Here is a 21,124-nt window from a genome sequence, read left to right on the forward strand (position 1 = left end):
GTATGATCCAAGTTGCATCAATTGGGCTTATGAAATTTAAACATCCAAAAGAGACTTACTCTACTCTTTTCTGTATTTGGCCTCTTTGCTCCCCTTGCCCACTGCTCTGCCTGGTTCACCAATTTCCGGTCTGGTTTTCTCCTTCCATATTGCCAGTCCTGCTCTTACTTTGTTGGGCAACTCAGAAGGAAGTCCCATGACCTTGATGACTTCCTGTACTATATTCTTCCTATATATACTCTGCCTTTCTTCCTTTATCTCTGTTCTCTTCCTGGCCAATTAATCCTAATCCTACCCTCTTATCCACTCCCATGACAGCTCTTCACCACCTTTGTCTCTTCTTACTTCTTCCTCTTCCATTTCTGTTCCTCCTGCTCTGTCTGCTCAGGGGCTGGCTGACTTCTTTGAATGCAGCACTCACATGACCCAGCAGGAGCTCTTTTACTTCCTGCTTCCCTGACTCCCTCACCATCCTCACCTCCGCCTTTGATTTTATCTTCTTTTAACCATGTGTCCCACTATGAAATCTTCTAGCTTCTATTTTCCTGAAACTCTTTGATTGGCCAGCTTGTTCCTATCTCCTCACACATCCTAAAACACCTGACTTGCTCCTCGTTCCTTCTTGGTCTCTTATCAGTTGCTCTCGCTGTTTTGACTCCTTCTCATCTGCATTCAGGCATATTGTTTCCCCTCACCTAACAAAATCCTCCTTTGACTCCTGGTCTCTTTCTATAGCCTTCCCTTTATTTTTGAGCTGCTTGTCATCATCTTTCTTGATACTTCCCAATTAGGGGTCAGTGCTTTATAGCCTTCTTCCAAAATTCATGATTTTATGCCAGACTGTCAGGCAGATTGATCTCTCTGAGGTCCATTGATATTCAGTCCATGTACTGAGTCTTTGGTCTCTCCCTTGGTCACCTTCCATCCACAATCATGTCAAGAGCTATACTACTGATATAACTCTCTGGGCTCTGCTGAATATGCCCATACTAAAATAGCCTAGTCTCCCTCAACTTGTCTTCAACTGGAGCAACTCGCATTAAGCCTCTTCTAAGCTCATTTTGTTTCCTGTCACAGAGTGTTCAACCATTTGACCATCTCAACATCTTCATTTCTGTGGTGGGGAGCATACTAATTTCCTTTCCTGTGGCTGGCCAAGTCTCTATTTGTACATTAAGATGGGTTGAATTACATTTTATACACTCTACCTTTTACATAAGAACGTAAGAACAGCCACAATGGGTCAGATCAAAGGTCCATCTAGCCCAGTATCCTGTCTTCTGACTGGCCAATGCCAGGTGCCTCAGAGGGAATGAACAGAACAGGTAATCATCAAGTGATCCATCCCCTGTCGCCCATTCCCAGCTTCTGGCAAATAGAGGCTAGGGACACCATCCCTGCCCATCCAGGTTAATAGCCATTGATGGACCTTCCTCCGTGAATTTATCTAGTTCTTTTTTGAACCCTGTTATAGTCTTGGCCTTCACACATCCTTTGGCAAAGAGTTCCTTTTAACTTTATTGGCATCTTTTTATCATAGAGAACTGGGATCAATGCCTGCCATTTGCACCATGCAGCTTTAGTACAATGCTTGGCATCTTTCAGGAGGGAACCAGAGTCAGCCATTGATCCTGGGAATTTAAATTTTTTCACCCTTCTAAGCTCTCTGCCTGTGATATCCTTTATGGTGGGTCCTCCCTCCTCAGTCATTTTCTATTGTAGCCCTATTTAGCTTTGACTCTGGAACTCATTCCATCATACGTATCCTGGAAAAGATGGACATATCCTTCTGGCACACTTCTCCATGATTGTACACCTTTTCTAGGTTCACAAAGATCTTACCCAGTTACTATCTCTCTTCTTTGAACTTCTCCATGAGGATTCATAGTGCAAATATGACATCAATTGTGCTCTTTCCCAGCATGTACCCATGCTGACTCGTCCAAACTTCAACCATTCCACATATCTTCACGCTGCTTGTATAGCTGTCTATTCCCAGTGCCTTGATTCCCGCTCCTCCACCCCCCTTTACAATTCCCTCCTGTTTGACTTCTGCCCACTCCATTCCACTGAACTTGCCCTCACAACAGTCACTAATAATCTTTCCCATTCCAAGTCCAGCGTCTGTTCTCCAAACTCACTCTGCTCAATCTTTGCTGCCTTTAACATCATCAAATACCCACCTTTCTGTAACACTCTTTCTTCCTTGGGCATGATTAGCTATCGTTTTCTTCTTACCTGTCTGACTGCTCCTTCCGTGCTGCATTTGGTAGGTCCCCCATCGCCTCTCCCCAATATGCTGGTGATTCTTAGGGGTCTGTCCTTTGTCCTCTCCCTCCCACCCACTGGCACTTGGGAAATTGATGAGGTCACCAAGACCTCTCCTCTTACCTCTGTTGATGACTCCTCAATCTACCCAGCTATCTGTCCAGGCTTGCATCTCTTCCTAGCTCTCTGATACTTCAAGAATGGCCTCATGTTTTTTAAAAACTAAACATGGAAAAGACCTTCTAAATCTTTCCTCCTACAAACACACTTTCTCTATCACTTTTGACAACTCCAACTTCCGTGTCGCCTAATGCTAAAATCAAAATAAACAAACAAACTTTGGAGTTATCTTTAGCTGCTCTTTTCTTCTTTTTAACTAAAATTAGGTACTTCCCTTATCTTGTCACTCCTCCTTCTATAACACTTCTAAAATTCACCCTTTCCTCTCCACATGTGCTGCCAAAATACTTGTTCATGCCATAACTCTATCTCACCTACACTACTATAACCTCTTTCTCTCTTCCCAAATTACTTCTCCCTACTCCAGTCTAGCCACCACTTTGACAGGTAAAATAACCTTCCTCTTCTACATTAGAACCAGGTCAATCCCTCAAGTCTCTTCACTATCTCCCTCTCTCTTTTGGCATACATTTCAAGCTCCTTGTCCTCCCTTTTAAGATGACACCCAGCTCTGCCCTGCCGACATTTCACTGCCTGTTGCTAACCATCTTGCCATCCTACACTTAAAAGAAACAAGGTAGGAAGAATAGTTAATCTCCTACTCCCTCTTTCACATTTGGGTCTTTGTTTTTCACGTTGCTCCTTAAACCTGAAATGAACCACCCTTTGGCCATGTCTACACTACCCGCCGGATCGGCGGGTAGTAATCGATCTATCGGGGATCGATTTATCGCGTCTCATCTAGATGCGATAAATCGATCCCTGAATTGACGCCCGTACTCCACCTTGGCAGGAGAAGTAAGTGGAGTTGACGGGGGAGCCGCGGCGGTCGACTTGCCGCCGTGAGGACGGCCAGGTAAGTCGAACTAAGATACTTTGACTTCAGCTACGCAAATAGCGTAGCTGAAGTTGTGTATCTTAGATCGATTCCCGCCCCAAGTTTAGACCAGCCCTTTCATGGGCACCAACCATCTTCTGTCTTTAAGCCCTTCTATTAAGCCCTACTTTATTTGCCTTGCTTTCCATTCCTGTGCCTCATCCAATCTTAACCTCTTTCAAAATATCAGAACTTATGTTCACTCACTACAGAATATAGCTAGCTTTATTTATATTTATATAAACTCTTGTCCTCTCTTTGCCTACCATTTGACTACTTTAGGTGGTATTTTTAGTTTCTGTAAAGCATCATGCAATATTACAGTGCTATATAAATGCTTAATAATAAATATTAATAATCCAAAATCCACATAATAGGAACAAAAGGTATTTTGCTTTTTACTGATTCTGCACTTTTAACAGTAATGAGATAATAAATGTGAAAAGACCAAAACAAATACAAATGAATTAGTAACATGAATGTGGCAGTTGAAAGTGCGACGAAAAATAAGACACAGTGCCATATCAAGTAATATAAACTAGTCATCACCTATGATTTCCTGAACTTCATTCTGATTCATTGCTGGTTTTGCTGCTTTATCCTTTGAAGAGGAGGATTTTGCACCTGTCAGACTGTGCGTGGCCATGTACTCGTGTGTATAAAGGGCTTGCATCAAATCATTTATAAACTTTTGAGGCTTGCTCTTGTTACAAAGGGCAATCTGCCATTTTTCAATCTTGAACTGAAAAATACAATTGTCATAGACATGACTGTTCCAATCCTCACAAAATACAACCAAATGTAAACATGCTTTTTAAAAAAAAAATTATTTCCAACATTTTAACATTTTCAAAAGCAGCATCTGCACCAGTGCACTCAAAACTGTGTGCCCAAGGTGTGTGCACCTCTAATTTTGGAATTGCACATGTAAAATACATTTTGCAGATACAAGGGAGGGGCCAGATTGTGGTGCCTTACTCATGCTGGTGAACGTTTTCTCAAGCAGGCTCACCGGTTTCAATGGAACTACTCGCCTCAGTAAATGCTCACCAATGTTAGTAAGAGCTCCAAAATCTGGACCTAGGCTATTAGCTATCTAATGCAGCTGCTGTTTGCATGTAGAAATCAGAGTACTTGGTCTCCCCCAAACTTGGGTTTGCAATTTTAACCCATGTGAATTTAGAGGCAGGGTTACGACCACTTAGAAAATATGGGCCTGTATGCTTATTTGGAGATGTCAGGGTAGATTTTGTACAGAACAGTTGTCATATTTAATTTAATTTAATAAAATCATCATCTCTTAATAGTCTTGAATGGATTTTCCAATTTAGGGACATGTGAAATAAAGTCCATACAACTGATCTGTACAGATTGGCATGACTCAGTACATTGAAACATTTATGTAAATTATGAATGCAAAAACTAATGGTGTTATTATTTAATTAAATCTTTAAATTGATATTTTTCCTGTACAGATTCTGTGCCTGTGATCTCCTGATAATACTATAATGGAACATCTGGGACCAGGTTGCTCCATCCAAAATCAGAGTAACTCCAATTAAGTTCTGGCCAATCTCTTTAACGTGGGCAGAAAGACACTCTTCTCCCTTTGTTTATTTATTTATTATTTAAAAAAGAAAGAGTTAGACCTTCTTTCATAACTTTAAGGTCATATTTTCCCCTCAGCTGTTTGAAGTCAATCAAAGTCCCCCCTGCACAGCCAAGCATAGGATTTATTCCTTGAATTGAAAAGCATTTCATGCTGGTCCATGCTCTGTCCTCACCCACGGACATGAAAATCTACTGAAGTCAAGGGAGTGGCAAAATTGCACCTGAGGGTGCACTGTGATTCACTGTGTCTAAAGGGAAACCTCTCGCACACAAAAGGATAACGGTTATTTATTAATAAATTCCTTAACTATCCTAATTACTGTCTGATAATAAAATTATCATTACTGAGGTTTACTTTTCTTTACATAGTCTCAATAAACATTGCAATATATCAACTTTTATTTAACTCTTATTGCTGAAATAAGCTTTCAGCTAACCTGTTTCTCAGGCTGTTGCTCCTCTTCCTCCATGTTCAATGCTATCGGTGAATTGGAGTTACTGTGGATAGTTGCATATGAATCTGATAAAGAACTGTTTGATGCTTTCCAGACTGTGTGTGAATGAATACTGGAGGCAGATGTGGTCACTCCCCCCTTGAGCAGGGCCTCAGCCATACCTACCAGTTCCTCAAAATGTGTGACTGCCTGTGGCAACACTGAAATTGGAAAGAGTGATCACTAAGAATAGCCACTGATGCTACTAAACTTTGGTTTAGTTTCATGTATACAGGTATTTTTGTAACCAAACTCCTGTCACAGTAGTAAAAAGAACAGGAGTTGCAGTCTCCTTTTAGACCAACCCCAGCAATCAGCAGAGATATCATTAGAACGGTGTTTTCTTTTTTTAAACTCCTTTCCTGTCACCAAATAAACCCCAAAATGGAGATCAGGCTTCCAGTATAAGCAGTGTGCTAGCTGTCTGCGGATTGTTAAAAGGAGCCATCGGTTAACACATGCCCACTGTAATGCTGACCTGGCTGTTTTTCATGTCTTTCTCTTACACTGCTTTCTCAAAATATGTACAGCACTACAAGATTAAAGAGTATGGGCCAAATTCAGAATAGTTAGAAGCAGGTCCAATTCTATTCACTTGAATGGAGATATGTCTGGCTGCATTTGACCTTTTATTTCTTGCTATAAGAAATCCTTTAAAATGTCCCCTTATTTGGTCAACACATTATTTACACAGATGAGTTTTTCTGGAGTGAGTCCATTACAAAGATTACATTCAGCGGAGTGGCAAAGCATGATCCGATGAAACACTGTAAGAGATAAAGAGGAAGCAAAAAGCACAGTAATTAAACTAATAGAAATTATACAGCAAGAGGGAAATGTGAGCACTCAAGAGGAAAGTAGAAATAGACCTAGCAATTTAAATGAAATGGACAGATATTAACAATCTTTTACTGGACCAACTTCTGTTGGAGAGAGAGTAAGCTCTCTCTGGGTAAGCTCAAAACTTGTCTCTCTCACCAACAGAAGTTGGTCCAATAAAAGATATTACCTCACCCACTTTGTCTCTCTACTATCCTGGAACCAATACAGCTACACCACCGCTGTATACAGATATTAACAATATCAGATTCAACCAGAAAAAATGGTACTGATACATTTAGAGAAAAACAATTCAGAATACAAAGGTAAAATGGGTGAGGGAAGACTGAAACAAAGTAACAATGAGAGAGGACTAGGTAGACAATGAACTGAACTGAATATGTGCTTGCATCATCATATGGTGACCAAGGGGGAAAAAAGCAATGTTATACTGGGTTGTATATACGGTGGCATCATGTTACTGATAAGGCAGGTGACAGACCCTATTTAAGCAGCTTTTGTTCATTTACATTTTGGATGCTGCATACAGTTTTGGCTGTCCATATTAAGAAAACAACAATGAATTGGAGGGGGATCCAGAGAAGACCAACTAAGGTGATTAATGTTAAAAGAGCTAAATGGGTATAAATTGGGTAAAAGATTACAAGGCATCACCTAGAAATAACTGATGATTTTCAAATGGAAGAAATTATTTGGTTCAGGGATGAATAATTAGAACTGAAGGGACAGAACTAAGTAGGGGAAATTTTAGAATATCAATAATTGCCGAACAATAACGTCAGTTAGACTTTGATCAGTGGAGTCCCAGTTGCTGGAGTTATTCAGACTTGACCTACAGTTATACAAGGCACATGGAAATGTTCTATGAGGAACAATCCTGCTGATTTAACAGATTTTTTTCCATCTTTAAACTCAATGATCTCACGGTCTCTTTTTAAGTTGATTTCATCTGTGGGCTAACTGGAATTAAATGCTGTAGTTATGCAGAAATGACTTTTTTTTACTAATTTGGAGCTAGATCTTGACAGATGCTTGAGCACTCACAATTCCCATGTAAGTGTCCTCACAACAATCAGGACTTTATGTGCTTTCAGCTCTCCTCTTCATCAAAAAGTGTCAATTTTTTCATGTTCTCTGTGTATATATATCTTCCTACTCTATTTTCCACTGCATGCATCCGATGAAGTGGGTTTTAGCCCACAAAAGCTTATGCTCAAATAAATTTGTTAGTCTCTAAGGTGCCACAAGTACTCCTCATTCTTTTTGCTAATATAGACTAACACGGCTAGCACTCTGAAACCCATTTCCCCCAAAGTTTACCTTGAAGCATGACCAGTGACTGCCGTAGGCGACAGTTTTCTCTCATAGTGTCTGTCAGTTTCCTTTTCAGACTTTTTATTTTGGCACATAGTTCCACTTTGGACAACTGAAACAAGGGCTCCTCATCATCACTGCTGCTTTCGCTGTACAGAAAAGCATTTCCAGAAAATGGTTCTCTCTGAAAAAATAAATAAATTGGGCTATAAAGCAACAACAGAAAATAAAAATATCTACTATTAAACTGTCTGGCTAAAGGAGGATATTCTCTTTACAAAGACACACAAAGTATAAATATGAGTTCACTTTAATAATCAACTTAATTAACATTGATATTGTAATTCAATTTACAACCAAACTGGTTGACTACAATATTAACAATACTTAGCTCTAATACATTACTTTATATGTCCCCAGCACTATATGAACATTTATTAAGATAGCATCGTTCAGCGGCACTTAATTCATCTAAAATTTTAAATAAATTATTTTTTTAAATGTGAACCTCAGCTTTGTTGTGCTGTACAGCTGCAAATTACTGATGACAAGATGTTTTACCTGTTTGTTAATTAAAGATGTTTCAAGTTGACTCAGGATGTTGGCAGAGGCAGAGGCCTGTAATGATTTCTTTTTTATACTCTTCATCATTTTCCCCTGAAAACAACCGCATGATAATACATTTGTGCTCACATAGTGCTTTCTATCAGAAGATCTCATTGTACACTACAAACATTTATTCATTTTGGGCTTACTATGTCCTTTGAGTAGAAAAAAATATGTCTGTATCTCTTGTCAGTTCTGAGATCCATGGGTTCTCCTGAGTAATTTGCAGATCTCAGTCCATGGCAGACTTCAGAAGCCATGACTCCTGCCCACTGTATGTGTCGTCAGACCCCTTTCTCATTGGGGATGATGCAGTGCAGCTGCACGACATCCAAAGCTGTGAAGATTCTACACACATTTTCTCCTTCTGCAACTTCTGATAAGGATGGAGGGAAGATCTGGACCTGTGTTATCAATTACCCCAACATGTCATTGAGCTAAGGCATGTGAAGGCTGCCTTTGTCCCCACTGCCAACATACACATACTGTGTACCCAGAAAAGTCAGTAACAATGGACTGGAACATTATACTAAGGCACAAAAGTAACAGGTTCACACCTGGGAAAACAACAGAGACTGAAAACCCACCTGCCCTTTGTCCAGGTCACTATCTTCACTCTCTGAGAATATCATCTCAATCCTCTTCCTCTTGCCTTTTCCAACAACTTGTATTTTTGTAATTTCATCTGCCCGCAATATCTTTTGCATCATCTCAACTAGCTCTTGAGGGTCATCTGAAGTGGAGGAAAGAGAAGTCCAAGCAGATGATACTATTCTGCTAGTCATCTAGTGACATCTGAAATTAAATTCTTATAAATGGGCTGCTTTGCAGATGGACTCACCACTCATGTACACTACTTTTACTAAATGTTTCTCTGTCTTCCTTTCTCCCACAGGCCAGTTAACTAGCACCTGCTCATTTGGTTTCAGGAGTCCTTCTAGTTCTCTGTCGTCATTGGGAAGATCCTGAATCCATGAAGTCTCTCCGATTTGTAGCGAATTATCATTTACAAAATCGAACAGCGTGAACTTTTTCATTTTTAAGGGATTTCCTTGTCACACAGCCACAGCCTGAAGAATTTCATAGGAAAAATAATTGTTATTTCATCATGTCACTGGTGTACATGAAGCTTTACAAACAGATTTTTTTAAAAAAATCCAACCCTCTCCTCCTTGGATCTTACAATCTGAGGGCCTCTTTGTGTGAAAATAACCTGTATAGGGGAAGAGAAAACTAGCCAAGTCGCCCGTGAACTCTTCCTTCAAAAGGGGAGAGAGGAAGAGTTTGCCCAGCATACATATAGCCACAGAAGTGGAAAGAGATTTGGTCTCAATGTGCAGCAGCAATCAAAAAAGCGAACAGAATGCTAGGAACCATTAGGAAAGGGATAGATAATGAGACAGAAAATATCATATTGCCTCTATATAAATCCATGGTACGGCCACATCTTGAATTCTGCTTGCAGATGTGGTCGCCCCATCTCAAAAAGATATATTAGAATTGGAAAAGGTTCAGAAAAGGGCAACAAAAATTATTAGGGGTATGGAGTGGCTTCCGTAAGAAGAGAGATTAATAAGACTGGGACTTTTCAGCTTGGAAAAGAGACAACTAAGGGGGGATATGATAGAGATCTATAAAATCATGACTGTATGGAGAAAGTAAATAAGGAAGTGTTATTTACTCCTTCTCATAACACACGAACTAGGGGTCACCAAATGAAATTAATAGACAGCAGGTTTAAAACAAACAAAAGGAAGTATTTCTTCACACAACGCAGTGTCAACCTGTAGAACTCTTTGCCAGAGGATGTTTTGAAGGCCAAGACTATAACAGAGTTCAAAAAAGAACTAGGTAAGTTCATGGTGGATAGGTCCATCAATGGCTATTAGCCGGGATGGGCAGGAATGGTGTCCCTAGCCTCTGTTTGCCAGAAGCTGGGAATGAGTGACAGGGAATGGATCACTTGATGCTTACCTGTTCATTCCCTCTGGGGCACCTGGCATTGGCTGCTGTTGGAAGACAGGATACTGGGCTAGATGGACCTTTGGTCTGACCCAGTATGGCCATTCTTATGTTCTCCAAACCTATATACTACAGGGGATCCACTGAAGAAAAGGGGCATTCACACAGAGGGTCTCTGCCTCCACACGACTACCTTGTCTCCTTATCTGTCTGCCGCCCCCTGACCACTATGCCTGGAGTTTCCCTCACCTTATAGGGTCCTGAATGCCAAGGTAAAAAAATATAGACTCAGAAGGCTTAAAGGTACAAAGATGATAAAAACTTTAGACAATAGTTTACCCTTGCAACTTGAGGTGTACGTATTGTGTATGCTATTTAAAGGGATGTATGACTAAAAAGACTATTAGTCATCCTATGGGCAACAAGATGTACAGTACAATTAGTCATATAGGAGCAACCCAGAACACCAAGGATAAGTGACTGGATGAAGTCTGACACATTCTGGCAATGGAAAAGTTGACATATATAAGAAATGACAATCTCAGGACTATTAGACAGTTGGGCTGCCTTTTATGAACTAGATTAAAGGCTACAAGGAGAACACAGAACCAACATTTACATTCCCCCCCCCCTTTTTTTTACATTAGACTCTTGAAGGAAAAGACTATTTTAATTCTCTTGGCAGTACTGAAATTTCATGGGCAGGGGGAAGGGAAGGAACAAAATGCAAACTGGAGTAGTTTATATTTTAGTTTGTTCTATTAAAAACAATGCAACATCATTTAAATGGCAGCAGATTATTGTTAAACGGATTACTACAAATATAAGTCAGTTCATATAGATGTATTACTTTCTGAAAATATTTTCTACTTTTAAATGGTCATTAGAATTTTTAGAAATAGCTATGGGATTTTGCCAAACTTTACTCTTCTCATGGACACATATATGGACCTATCTATCAGTTCAGGGAGGTACATCAGTTTTACAGAGCTGCAAACCAGTGAATGTATGAAGGCCCAAATGTGATAACTGAGTGATTTGTTTGGTCTCATTCTGTGTTAAGGTGATCTGGTGGTGTATGCATGGGCTGTCATGTAGTTAACCAGGAGCTGAAAAGGAGCACAATTGTTTGAGGCTATTATGCCAGAGTGAGAAGGTCTGGCTCAATGCTTTAAAAGGCAATTCACCCCTTTATGGAGGGCTAGCACAAGGCCTATGAACCATGGAAATGCTTCAGACGAGCTGGCCTTCTGCACAGGGATACATTTTGTCCTCTTAATTTTCAAAAGACCAAATATACTCCCCTCAAAAGGCTTAATGATATGATGCTCTAGTGATAGCCACTAGGCTGAGAAAGAAATTACCATTAAAAAATGGAATAAGAATTATCATTAGTACTCTCCATGAAGAGTTTGTTGGGTATGATATGAGTAGCATTGTGTAGGTCTGGTTTGTACTTCTATTTTACATTTTTTCACCGAAGTGCAATTTCATGAGATTACAATTTCTTTAATATGAATGCAAAGTACTCCACTTAGGAAGGAACAGTCAACTGCACACACACAAAATGGGAAATGACTGCCTAGGAAGGAGTACTGCAGAAAGGGATCTGGGAGTCATAGTGGATCACAAGCTGTATATGAGTCAACAGTGTAACACTGTTGCAAAAAAAGCAAACATCATTCTGGGATGTATCAGCAAGAATGTGGTAAGCAAGACACGAGAAGTAATTCTTCCACTCTACTCTGCACGATAAGGCCTCAGCTGGAGCATTGTGTTCAGTTCTGGGCGCCACATTTCAGGAAAGATGTGGACATACTGGAGAAAGTCAAGAGGAGAGCAACAAAAATTATTAAAGGTCTAGAAAACATGACCTATGAGGGAAGATTGAAAAAATTGGAGAAGTATGGAGAAGAGAAGACAGAGGGAGACAGACAGTTTTCAAGTACATAAAAGGTTGTTTTAAGGAGGAGGGTAAAAAATTGTTCTCCTTAACCTCTGAGGATAGGACAAGAAGCAATGGGGTTAAATTGCAGCAAGGGAGGTTTAGGTTGGACATTAGGAAAAACTTCCCCATTGTCAGAATGTGTTAAGCACTGGAATAAATTGCCTAGGGTGCTTATGGAATCTCCGTCATTGGAGGATTTTAAGAACAGGTTAGATAAACACTTGTCAGGAATGGTCTCGTTATCAGTTAGTCCTGCCTTGAAAGAAGGGGACTGGCCTAGATGACCTATTGAGGTCCCTTCCAGTCCTATACTTCTATGATTCTCAGAATAACTAGAAAGCCGCAGATGATCCGAAAACACCCAAAACTTTACACGTAAAGTCTGGGGAAGAGGAATCCCCAAGTCATGAATCACTAGGAGCCTGATTCTGCTGCCCTTACACATGCTGAGTAGTTCTTTAGTCCACAAGAAGGAATCACTCAACATTGGTGTAGGTGGCAGAATTGAGCCCTAAGGGTTGTGCTCCTGCTCCCAGTGAAGTTTTGCCACTGACTTCAATAGGAACGGATGAAGTCCAAAATTCACACTAAAATCAGGCCAATGGAATAGAAATTTGGCCAAAGTGAGATATACAAAGTGCAGGGTTTAAAAGAGGTCTGAGTACATGTGCATGCTCTGACAAACCCACTCTGCCTGACAGGGATAATTAGAGCCTTATCACAGCAGTCACGGACTCCGTAATTTATCATTATTTTTAAAAAAAATCTGAGACTTTTGAGGATTTTTGCATGTGGTGGGTGGATGTGATAGTAAACAACTGAACCTATTTCACTGAGAGCCTGCCAACTTAAAAACATGGGAATCTGACGGAAATTAGAAAATAATATTCAGGGCTAGTGATTTGTCACACAGTCATGGATTGCATGACTTCTCTGATTTTAGGGGGAGAAGTCACAGAGCTTTCAGGGCTGCTTTAAAAGGCATCTGTGCTGTGCTGCGCTGCGCTACTGCTGCTTTTGCAGAGGCTGAGGCAAAGAAGCAGTGCTGAAGAGGTGGCAGAGGCTCTCTAGTATCCACTTCTCTCTGCTGCTACTGCAGCACAGAATCAGCATGCAGTTCAGCTGTTTTAAATATATTAGCCGCGAAATGGTGTAAATCAGTTTTATTGCAACATAAAGGACACTGAGTCAAATAACACAACCTTCAATTTCTTTGGTATTTTTCTTTTCCCCCACTGATCTCTTCACACAATTTACTGTGACAAGCTAGAGACCCTCAGGGATAAATATCTACCTGTCTGTTGGCATCTTCTTGAGAAAGTCATTAAAGTGGTTGGAAAGGTAGAACAAAACGTCTGTAATGAAGAAAAGAAAAAGTCCAAGATCCTCCACCTATAGAAGGAAAAGGCAGGGCCAGTCTTGCAGTTCTTTCACATGCAAAACTCTCACTGGAGTCAGTAAAAACAATGAGGAGTCCGGTGGCACCTTAAAGACTAACAGATGTATTTGGGCATAAGCTTTCGTGGGGAAAAAACCCACTTCTTCAGATGGAGTCAGTGGGCGTCTTGCTTGAGTAAGGACTGGATGATAGGATGCATCATCTCCAGGAGATGTTATCTGACAAAACAGATCACCAAAATGTAAAACAAATGTGTACACACCCTGGGTAGGGCCACTAGTTGCTGCTTGGGCAGAATAAGAAAGAATCATAGTAAAAACTGCCAAATTTTTTTATTTAAAATAAAAAGCTGAAATGTGACATTTTGACAATTTATAAACTTTTTTCCTCAAAACCTTTTCAAAGTGGGAAATTTGTTGAAACAGATCTTTTCCAGCAAACAGTTTTACTTTCAATGAATCAGCATTATCCAATGAAAAAATGTTTGCTCAATAAACTCCAACCAGCTCAACTCATAAACCTGCACTGTAGAAGAGGGCAGCTTTATAATCTGATCCAGCCTCCAATAGCTCCACTGGTATAGGACTCCAGGGAGAGGCTATCTATGCATCTCCCAGCTGCCTTAGACCAGTGGTTCTCAAACTTTTGTATTGGTGACCCCTTTCACACAGCAAGCCTCTGAGTGCGACCCCCACTTATAAATTAAAAACACATTTTTTTATATTTAACACTACAGGCAGTCCTCAACTTTACGATGTTTGAGTTACGACAAACAGCATTTACGACATTTATAAATTGTCATCGTGTTTTGACTTTACGACGTCGGTTTCGACTTTACGACGCGCGATCTGACATTGTTCCTCTGTGAAATTCGAGTTATGACATTTTCGACTTAAGACGTGATTTTCAGGAACCAATTGTGTTGTAAGTCTAAGGACTCCCTGTGGAGGCGAAGCGGGGTTTGGGAGTGGAGCCTGACAGCTTGCGATCCCCATGTAATAACCTCATGACCCCGTGAGGGGTTATGACCGCCAGTTTGAGAACCCCTGCCTTAGACTGTCCCATCCTGACAGGGTCCTGGCCACTTTTGAGGCTGTACCAGCTAAGTCCAGTGCCCCCATTCCTGCTGGACTTTCTGCTTTTGGAGCTTGGAATTTAGAATCTACCGGTGTAGAATGAATCTGGTCTTGTGTTGTCAATCTTTTTTTTCTCTGCTTTGGGAGGCTTTATGTCCGAGTCCTGACATTGAGAGTTTTGGTGGATTAAATAATTTTCACTGGAACAGATGTAATTGTTCACTAATATTACAGTGTGCAGTTACTAACTACAGAAGGGAGTTGTGTACCATTTATTAAAAACCACACTTGCATGCTTTTGTAAGCAAGTTACAACTGCCAGATTCTTCGTCTGAAAACACAAGCTACCCATTTCATAACTACTGTACCTTAAATTTACTGTTTATTTCTCTTGAGAGACTCTAATCTATCCCTAGTTTCTCTGAAATCAGATAGCCTGTAGAATTAAAAAAAAGGTGGAAGCAGCCATTTACATGGAGTGTCGAGGAAACGTATATTAATTGGATCCCTAATTTTTGCAGACATGCTCACATCTCACATACTGAACAGACATTAAATATACAATTTTGCACATACGATACTGTTACTAAGCAACCAGGAAAGCCAGAATAAGAAAAATAAACACAAAAGTCTTTGTAAAGACATCTCCCTCCCTGTGGCTGACACAGTCTGTTCCAGTTCCATTCAGCAAGAGAGCTGGCAGATACCACGATGAGATCACTACTTCTCTTTCCTCTCAGTAAATGTAATGTAAAGTATTACAAATTTACAACATGTGATTTTAGCCACTCACTGAGTCTGTTCTCAATTAAGTTAGTGAGAGCTTTGCTACTGATTTCAACAGAAACAAGATCAAGCCCACAATATACAATCCTTTACTGTATACCTGTTTCCTATCCTCTCAGGATTAATGCCTATATAGAAAAGATTAACCTCATAGTATTGTAGTGAAACATGATCATTCTGAAATGTATATATACTACCATTGTTAACATTTTATATTGACCACTTTCTGGGTCCAGCCTTTAATAATCCCAATTCTTACTGGAAAGTCCCTCCGCTAACCAGCTACCAGCAGGAGGGGAGAGAGCTGGGTCTGCTGCAGCCAAAACCACTTCACTCCACACTAGGACACTGGTCCTATTTACAGAGTTTGGTCTCCATTGCTTTTTAAACTTAATTTCCCAAGAAAATTAAAGATATGGGTGCAAAATATCTTGGACTAAAGTAAAAACTCAAGAGAATTTAAATGGCCTCATAACAAGTTTATAATTAAAAATAAGGCCTTATTTAACTATTTTATTTTTCCAGTTCTATGGTCTAATTCTGTTCCCACTGAAGTCAGTGTGAGATTTATCATTCACTTCAGAGGGAGAAGAATTAGGCCTTCAGTGAGGAATGCAGAAGTGCTGGTATTGCTCAAGAGCTTTATAGAGTGATATCATAGTCATTTTATGGGAAAGAATGATTTATGTAGAAACAAAAATCCACAGCTCTCAGGCAAGGTTTACAGAGCCCAGACTTCCCAGAAACAACAGAGATATTTTGTTACGCATTTAGCTGGAAAATTAGGGGGAAAACTATCAGAATATCACTGCAGAACTTTATAGATTCTGTAGATACATTTAAAATTAGCCCATATCCACTAGCAGGGGATATACCAGTGAAGTAAATTTTCAGGCCAATGTGTGAGGGAATTTAGCTACACAATTCTTACTATCAGTATCTATCAACTGTACTTCTCCATAACTGAATTATACTGGATGGTTTGTCTGGTATAACTGGCTGTGAAACATTTTGAGATACTTCTGTGTGAACTGATGTTATTCATAGTAAGCCATATTATCTTATTTACACAGGTAGTCTCACTGATTTCAAAGTCCCATTGGCATTTGAAGTCTGCAGGACTATCAGTATGCAGGGTTTGGCCTATATCTTGTACTGCGTATCAAAAATCTCCTTGAGGAGTCTGTGAGGTGATTATTTTTCATTGCAGTTTCCTGCATGCTGTGAGCTTCAGCAACCTAGAAATACCTTGACATATTAATAACTCCTAAATATACCAATGTCCACCACAAGAACAATTCTGTTTTTAATTATAAGGTTGAAGTATTTTCTTTGAAAATGCTCTAGTTCCTGCACCAAACCATCTACCTTCTTTTGTAATCCTGAAAGATGACAAAGGAAAAATAATGGATTTACTAAGCAGAACTATTTAATAGCTTGAGGATTATAACAATATTTTAAAATTAGTAATTAATTTAGCTAACAGCTCAATATGTTGTGCAGACTCACAAAGACTGGGGAGATGCCTTTACTGAACTCAGTGGTTTACTTTCATTAGTCGACTTTCAAAGAAACGATCAAGCAAGACTACAATGAAAGAGATGTGGTACATTATCTTAATTCTGCATATTGGATAAATATCTTAAATAAATAGATATTTGACAGCTCTGTGATGGTATGTCTACAGTCACGTCTACAAGTTCAACTTGTATTTGCTCAGGCACAAATTGACAAGGCCATCACAAATACCATGTGCCAATGGGTACAGACTGGCGGCCAGAGTAACATTATGAATAGGAGTGTGCAAATGTTCCTTCCAAAGTTCTTCCAGTGGAAGGACAATGTCACTATGAGAAGTTTAACCACAGACAAAATCAGGCACAAGATATAAACTTAGCACTTGCTCTGAGAAATGGCCAAACAGTCAAGAGCCATTTCTCTAAACTACCTGTTTTAGAATTTGTTCTGGAAAGATGAATAAAAGGGTGAAGAAAACATCAAACCATCTTTCCATAACCTACTAACCTACTTTAAAATTTGGCTGGTAAGAAGAACCTATGACCAGCCTTTCTGAGGGAGTTTAAAGCTGGTACAGACTAAATACAGTACTTACCTCCATCCTTCATACCCCACTACATAATATAGGTGCTCAAATACTATGGTGATGACTGCAGTACAAGAACATCTATAGAACAGAATAGAATATTCTAAATGGCCCAAACCTGTTTTTACATGACAACAGAAGCTATCCTATTTTGCTGAGCTACTCCATTTTAAAGCATTATTAACAATGACATACTCCCTTCAATTATAAGAGCACTGCAGCAAAACAGGGGCTAGTGTATTCAAGGCTGTGCTCATGTCAATATCAACAGTCCAATGGCATTTTGACTGCCAACACTCATGCATTATTTTTTGGCTTCCCTTGGTAAGTGATTATACATTTAGAAGGGCTGCCTGGTTAATACTTCAAGTGCCTTCTCTTCTACTCCAAATCCCCTGTCCAAAAGTCCTCTTCATGGCACAATACCAGCAGTAGGGGATAGGCTTGATCACCACCAGCTAACTAAAGAAAAAAATATTCTGTCCTAGTACCTAGAAGTAGCAAACCAGTCTTTTTACATGGATCCAAGCCAAAAAATATAACATAAAAGTGGTCACACTTTTGTTTTGCGTGACCAGAATCCTGCTTTTGTGGTGCATAAATGGAGCAGATGCAGCAAAGATCCATCAGCTGGTACCTAGCTACACTCAGTAAATGCACAGAAGTAAATCATTGTAACTTGATGGAACATAAAGGACCCATATCCTGGAAAGCGTCATTGTAACAGGGTGGCTTGCCTTTAAGGGCTGGAGGGCCTACACCTACCAACCCTGATTACAATGGAGACACACCTGGCTATAAGAGTAGAAGAAAGCTACAATGAAGAAGCTACAGAGTGAGAGAGAAAAAGAAGGGGATTTTTGTGAGAGTTTTTGAGATTGCCAGAGGCGGGAGGCGTGGCAGTATGCTATGGAAGAGACACTTCTTCGGACAGAGATCAAGACCTGCAGTGTAATTGCTTTGTTGTTGTTTTCAATTGTGTGTTGCTGTATTGGGAACATGAATAAGGAATAAAAGTCTATCCAGAAGGGCCTGGAGACTGAAGCCTGGCCAAAAGTGGCTGTGAGACTGTGTGATGGGCATGTAATGGGAGAGCCCCAGAAAAGGGAGAAATTGTTAGCAAAGTACTGAAATGGCATCTCTGGTCACGGGCGGTGCTGAGTAAATGGCAACCCTCTACAACTAGTGTAGCTGGCAAGAATCGCAACTCCCCTCCCACCAAAAAGGGAAGTGGAAACTGAAGGGGTCACAATAAAAAAAAAGAGAGATGAATGACACTGTCCCATTATTCGCAGAACAGCAGCAAAAGACTCAGATCCTGCTGTTGACTTTTGCCAAGTGAACAAAAGCAGCAGGAGGTACAGTTTGTCACCCAGCTGCAGTGGCAGGAGTCTCCATGCAGTTTAAAAGCTGGCATCAGTGGCAATAGCAGTGGAAGAGGCAGAGGCCTACTTGGAGGCTGAGGGATCCAAATGGTTGGAGCAATGGGCCAGACAAGGACAACCCAAATTTGGGGGAAAGGCCAGTAGCGGGGATACTGTGACTATGAGGAAACCTACAGCAGGCAGGTGGAAGTTAAGCCTAGCCCAGACCATAGTGCTTTAGAAGAGTGATCAACAGCTCATCTACTCTCGCTGATTGGTAGCAATTCCACAGGGATGGTAAATAGACCCAAGTAATGTGTTTTCAGTGATGGAAATTGGGACACTTTCAGAGGAACTGTCTTCTCGTGTAAAGTGACTTTGAGGGGAGGGTGTTTTAGCCATGTAGGGAGGCTGGGGTCCCCTCCTAAGAGACTGTCTCCTCCGAGGAGGCAGAAGAGCCCTTCCGAGGTGTATTTTCCATGTGGAATAGGTCAGAAACAGAATGCTTACTCTTTTGAAGTCTGGGACCGTGGCGATGTGGGATGTCAGCCTGAGGAGTGCAAGACAGAATGAATCTTGCCAAAAATGGGACATAGTACCCAGGACAGTCCGGCAAATGTCAGTATCATGTAAAATTTGTTAGCTGGATTTTATAAACCCCATGTATCTGAAAAGAGACAGGAAAACAAAGGGGTTCTGGCCTACCCTATAGGTACAGGAGAGTTTAAGGCCAGATCACCTAAGGAGAAAGGGTGTGTGACAGATGCAACAGTTAGTTAGGTCTGCCCCAGACAGAGAAGAGTCCTGGGAAGCAGGTGCCGGGTCAGCGGAAAAGTGGGAGCCCAAACCGTGATCCAGGGGGTTGATGTTGGGACTCAGACAACATCCTGTGGGGAGATGGTAGGCACTGAAATGGTGGGGGTTGGGGAAACAAGGAAGGTGTGGATAGCTCAAGCTCCCTCTCAGGGGACATGGGAGCAGTTAGTTGAGGAGCATCAGGAGATCCTAGAAAAAAAGAGATTGCCTGTGTATTATGGTGAGCAAACTAGAAGGGGAGAGAGCCTGGACAATGCATTCACGTGGCTGGTGACACACATACATCGCAGGAAGGAGGGGAAGTTCTCTTCAGGTAGAATTTGCCCTGGCAAGGCTTTAATGGGGTTGGAGTGGGGAGTGTAACATGGTGGCTAGCCCGTAAGGGCTGGAGGGCCTAGGCCTAGTCAACCCTGATTACGAAGGAGTCACACATGGCTTGGATGAGGTGGTTCCATTATAAGAGCAGCAGGAAGTTGCAACAAGGAAGAAGTTGGAGTGGGAGGGAAGGCTACAGTGAAGGGGGCTTTTGTGAGACTGCTAGAGGCAGGAGGTCTGCCAGTAAGCTATGGAAGAGATACCCTGGAAGACAGAGCTCAAGACCAGCAGGCTAATTGCTATGTTGTTGTTTTCAATTTTGGTTTGGCATATTGGGAACGTGACAAAGGAATAAAAGCCTGACCAGAAGGGCCTGGAGGCTGAACCCTGGTCAAAAGGGCCTGTGAGAGTGTTTGGTGGGAATGTCATGGGAGAGCCTCAAAGGGGAGAAATTGTTAGCAGGGCATGGCAGACGCACTCCTGGTCATGAGGGGGTGCTCAGTAAATGGCAACCCTGATACTGTCATCAAGAAATACTCGAGTTTCCTTCTGAAGGTGATCAGCTACAAGCATGTTGTCACTCAGTTTCTTGGAGCCTCCTGTGTGTTGAAATCACTTTTTTCTTATCAGCTGCCTACTTAGTAGCATGTCACAGTAACTGACAAACTTCCACATTTACAGATGTCGGGGAGGCATTATTCCATGCTGTGGGCTTAGTTTAAGGAGCATTATCAGTGTCATCTGCATTTCAGGAATTTTGCAAGAGGACCACACTCCCCCCACTATAGTGACTACATCTTTAAACCCTGCCACTCCTGCCTAACAATTAAAAATCCTTTTTTAATATACCTCATTAAATCTATTTTAAATCAATAAAATGGTATACATACTATTTTATATTTGCTGTATGTAGCTCCTTTAATGCCAAAGGATCCCAAAGCAATTTACCATTACATACAGATGGTACTTCTGAAGTGCAGTTGCCTTAGGGCAGACAACTGCGACAAATGAACATAGCACAATAATGTATAGAATGGACAAATTTTAACCAAGGACACAGACACACACAACTACTCTAATAAAAAAACAACATAGTATCTTTAGTGGTATATTTTCTGCAGGGCTTAGACCAGCCTCTCTGTGTGGAAGCTCAACTTGTACCAG

At 40.8% G+C, this 21,124-nt stretch overlaps 1 protein-coding gene across 2 annotated transcripts in view; it reads right to left on the reverse strand.

Annotated features, from left to right (window-relative positions):
* Positions 1-21,124, reverse strand: part of BEND6 (BEN domain containing 6) — a 39,923-nt gene that overhangs the window by 13,707 nt on the left and 5,092 nt on the right. The window contains exons 2-7 of one of the 2 annotated variants that reach the window (XM_024216497.2): positions 9,032-9,260; positions 8,778-8,923; positions 8,146-8,241; positions 7,591-7,768; positions 5,374-5,591; positions 3,875-4,067 (exon numbers count right to left, since the gene is read on the reverse strand). In XM_024216497.2, coding sequence (XP_024072265.2) covers positions 3,875-4,067; positions 5,374-5,591; positions 7,591-7,768; positions 8,146-8,241; positions 8,778-8,923; positions 9,032-9,227 — 1,027 coding nt within the window. In that variant the 5' untranslated portion in view covers positions 9,228-9,260. Of the gene's footprint in view, positions 1-3,874; positions 4,068-5,373; positions 5,592-7,590; positions 7,769-8,145; positions 8,242-8,777; positions 8,924-9,031; positions 9,557-21,124 lie in introns of those variants that run through there. The other variant, XM_029912425.1, reaches the window with a different exon arrangement.

The sequence above is a fragment of the Terrapene carolina genome, unplaced genomic scaffold, assembly GCF_002925995.2.
Source record: "Terrapene carolina triunguis isolate 2854851 unplaced genomic scaffold, T_m_triunguis-2.0 Scaffold42, whole genome shotgun sequence".
Taxonomy (NCBI): domain Eukaryota; kingdom Metazoa; phylum Chordata; order Testudines; family Emydidae; genus Terrapene; species Terrapene triunguis.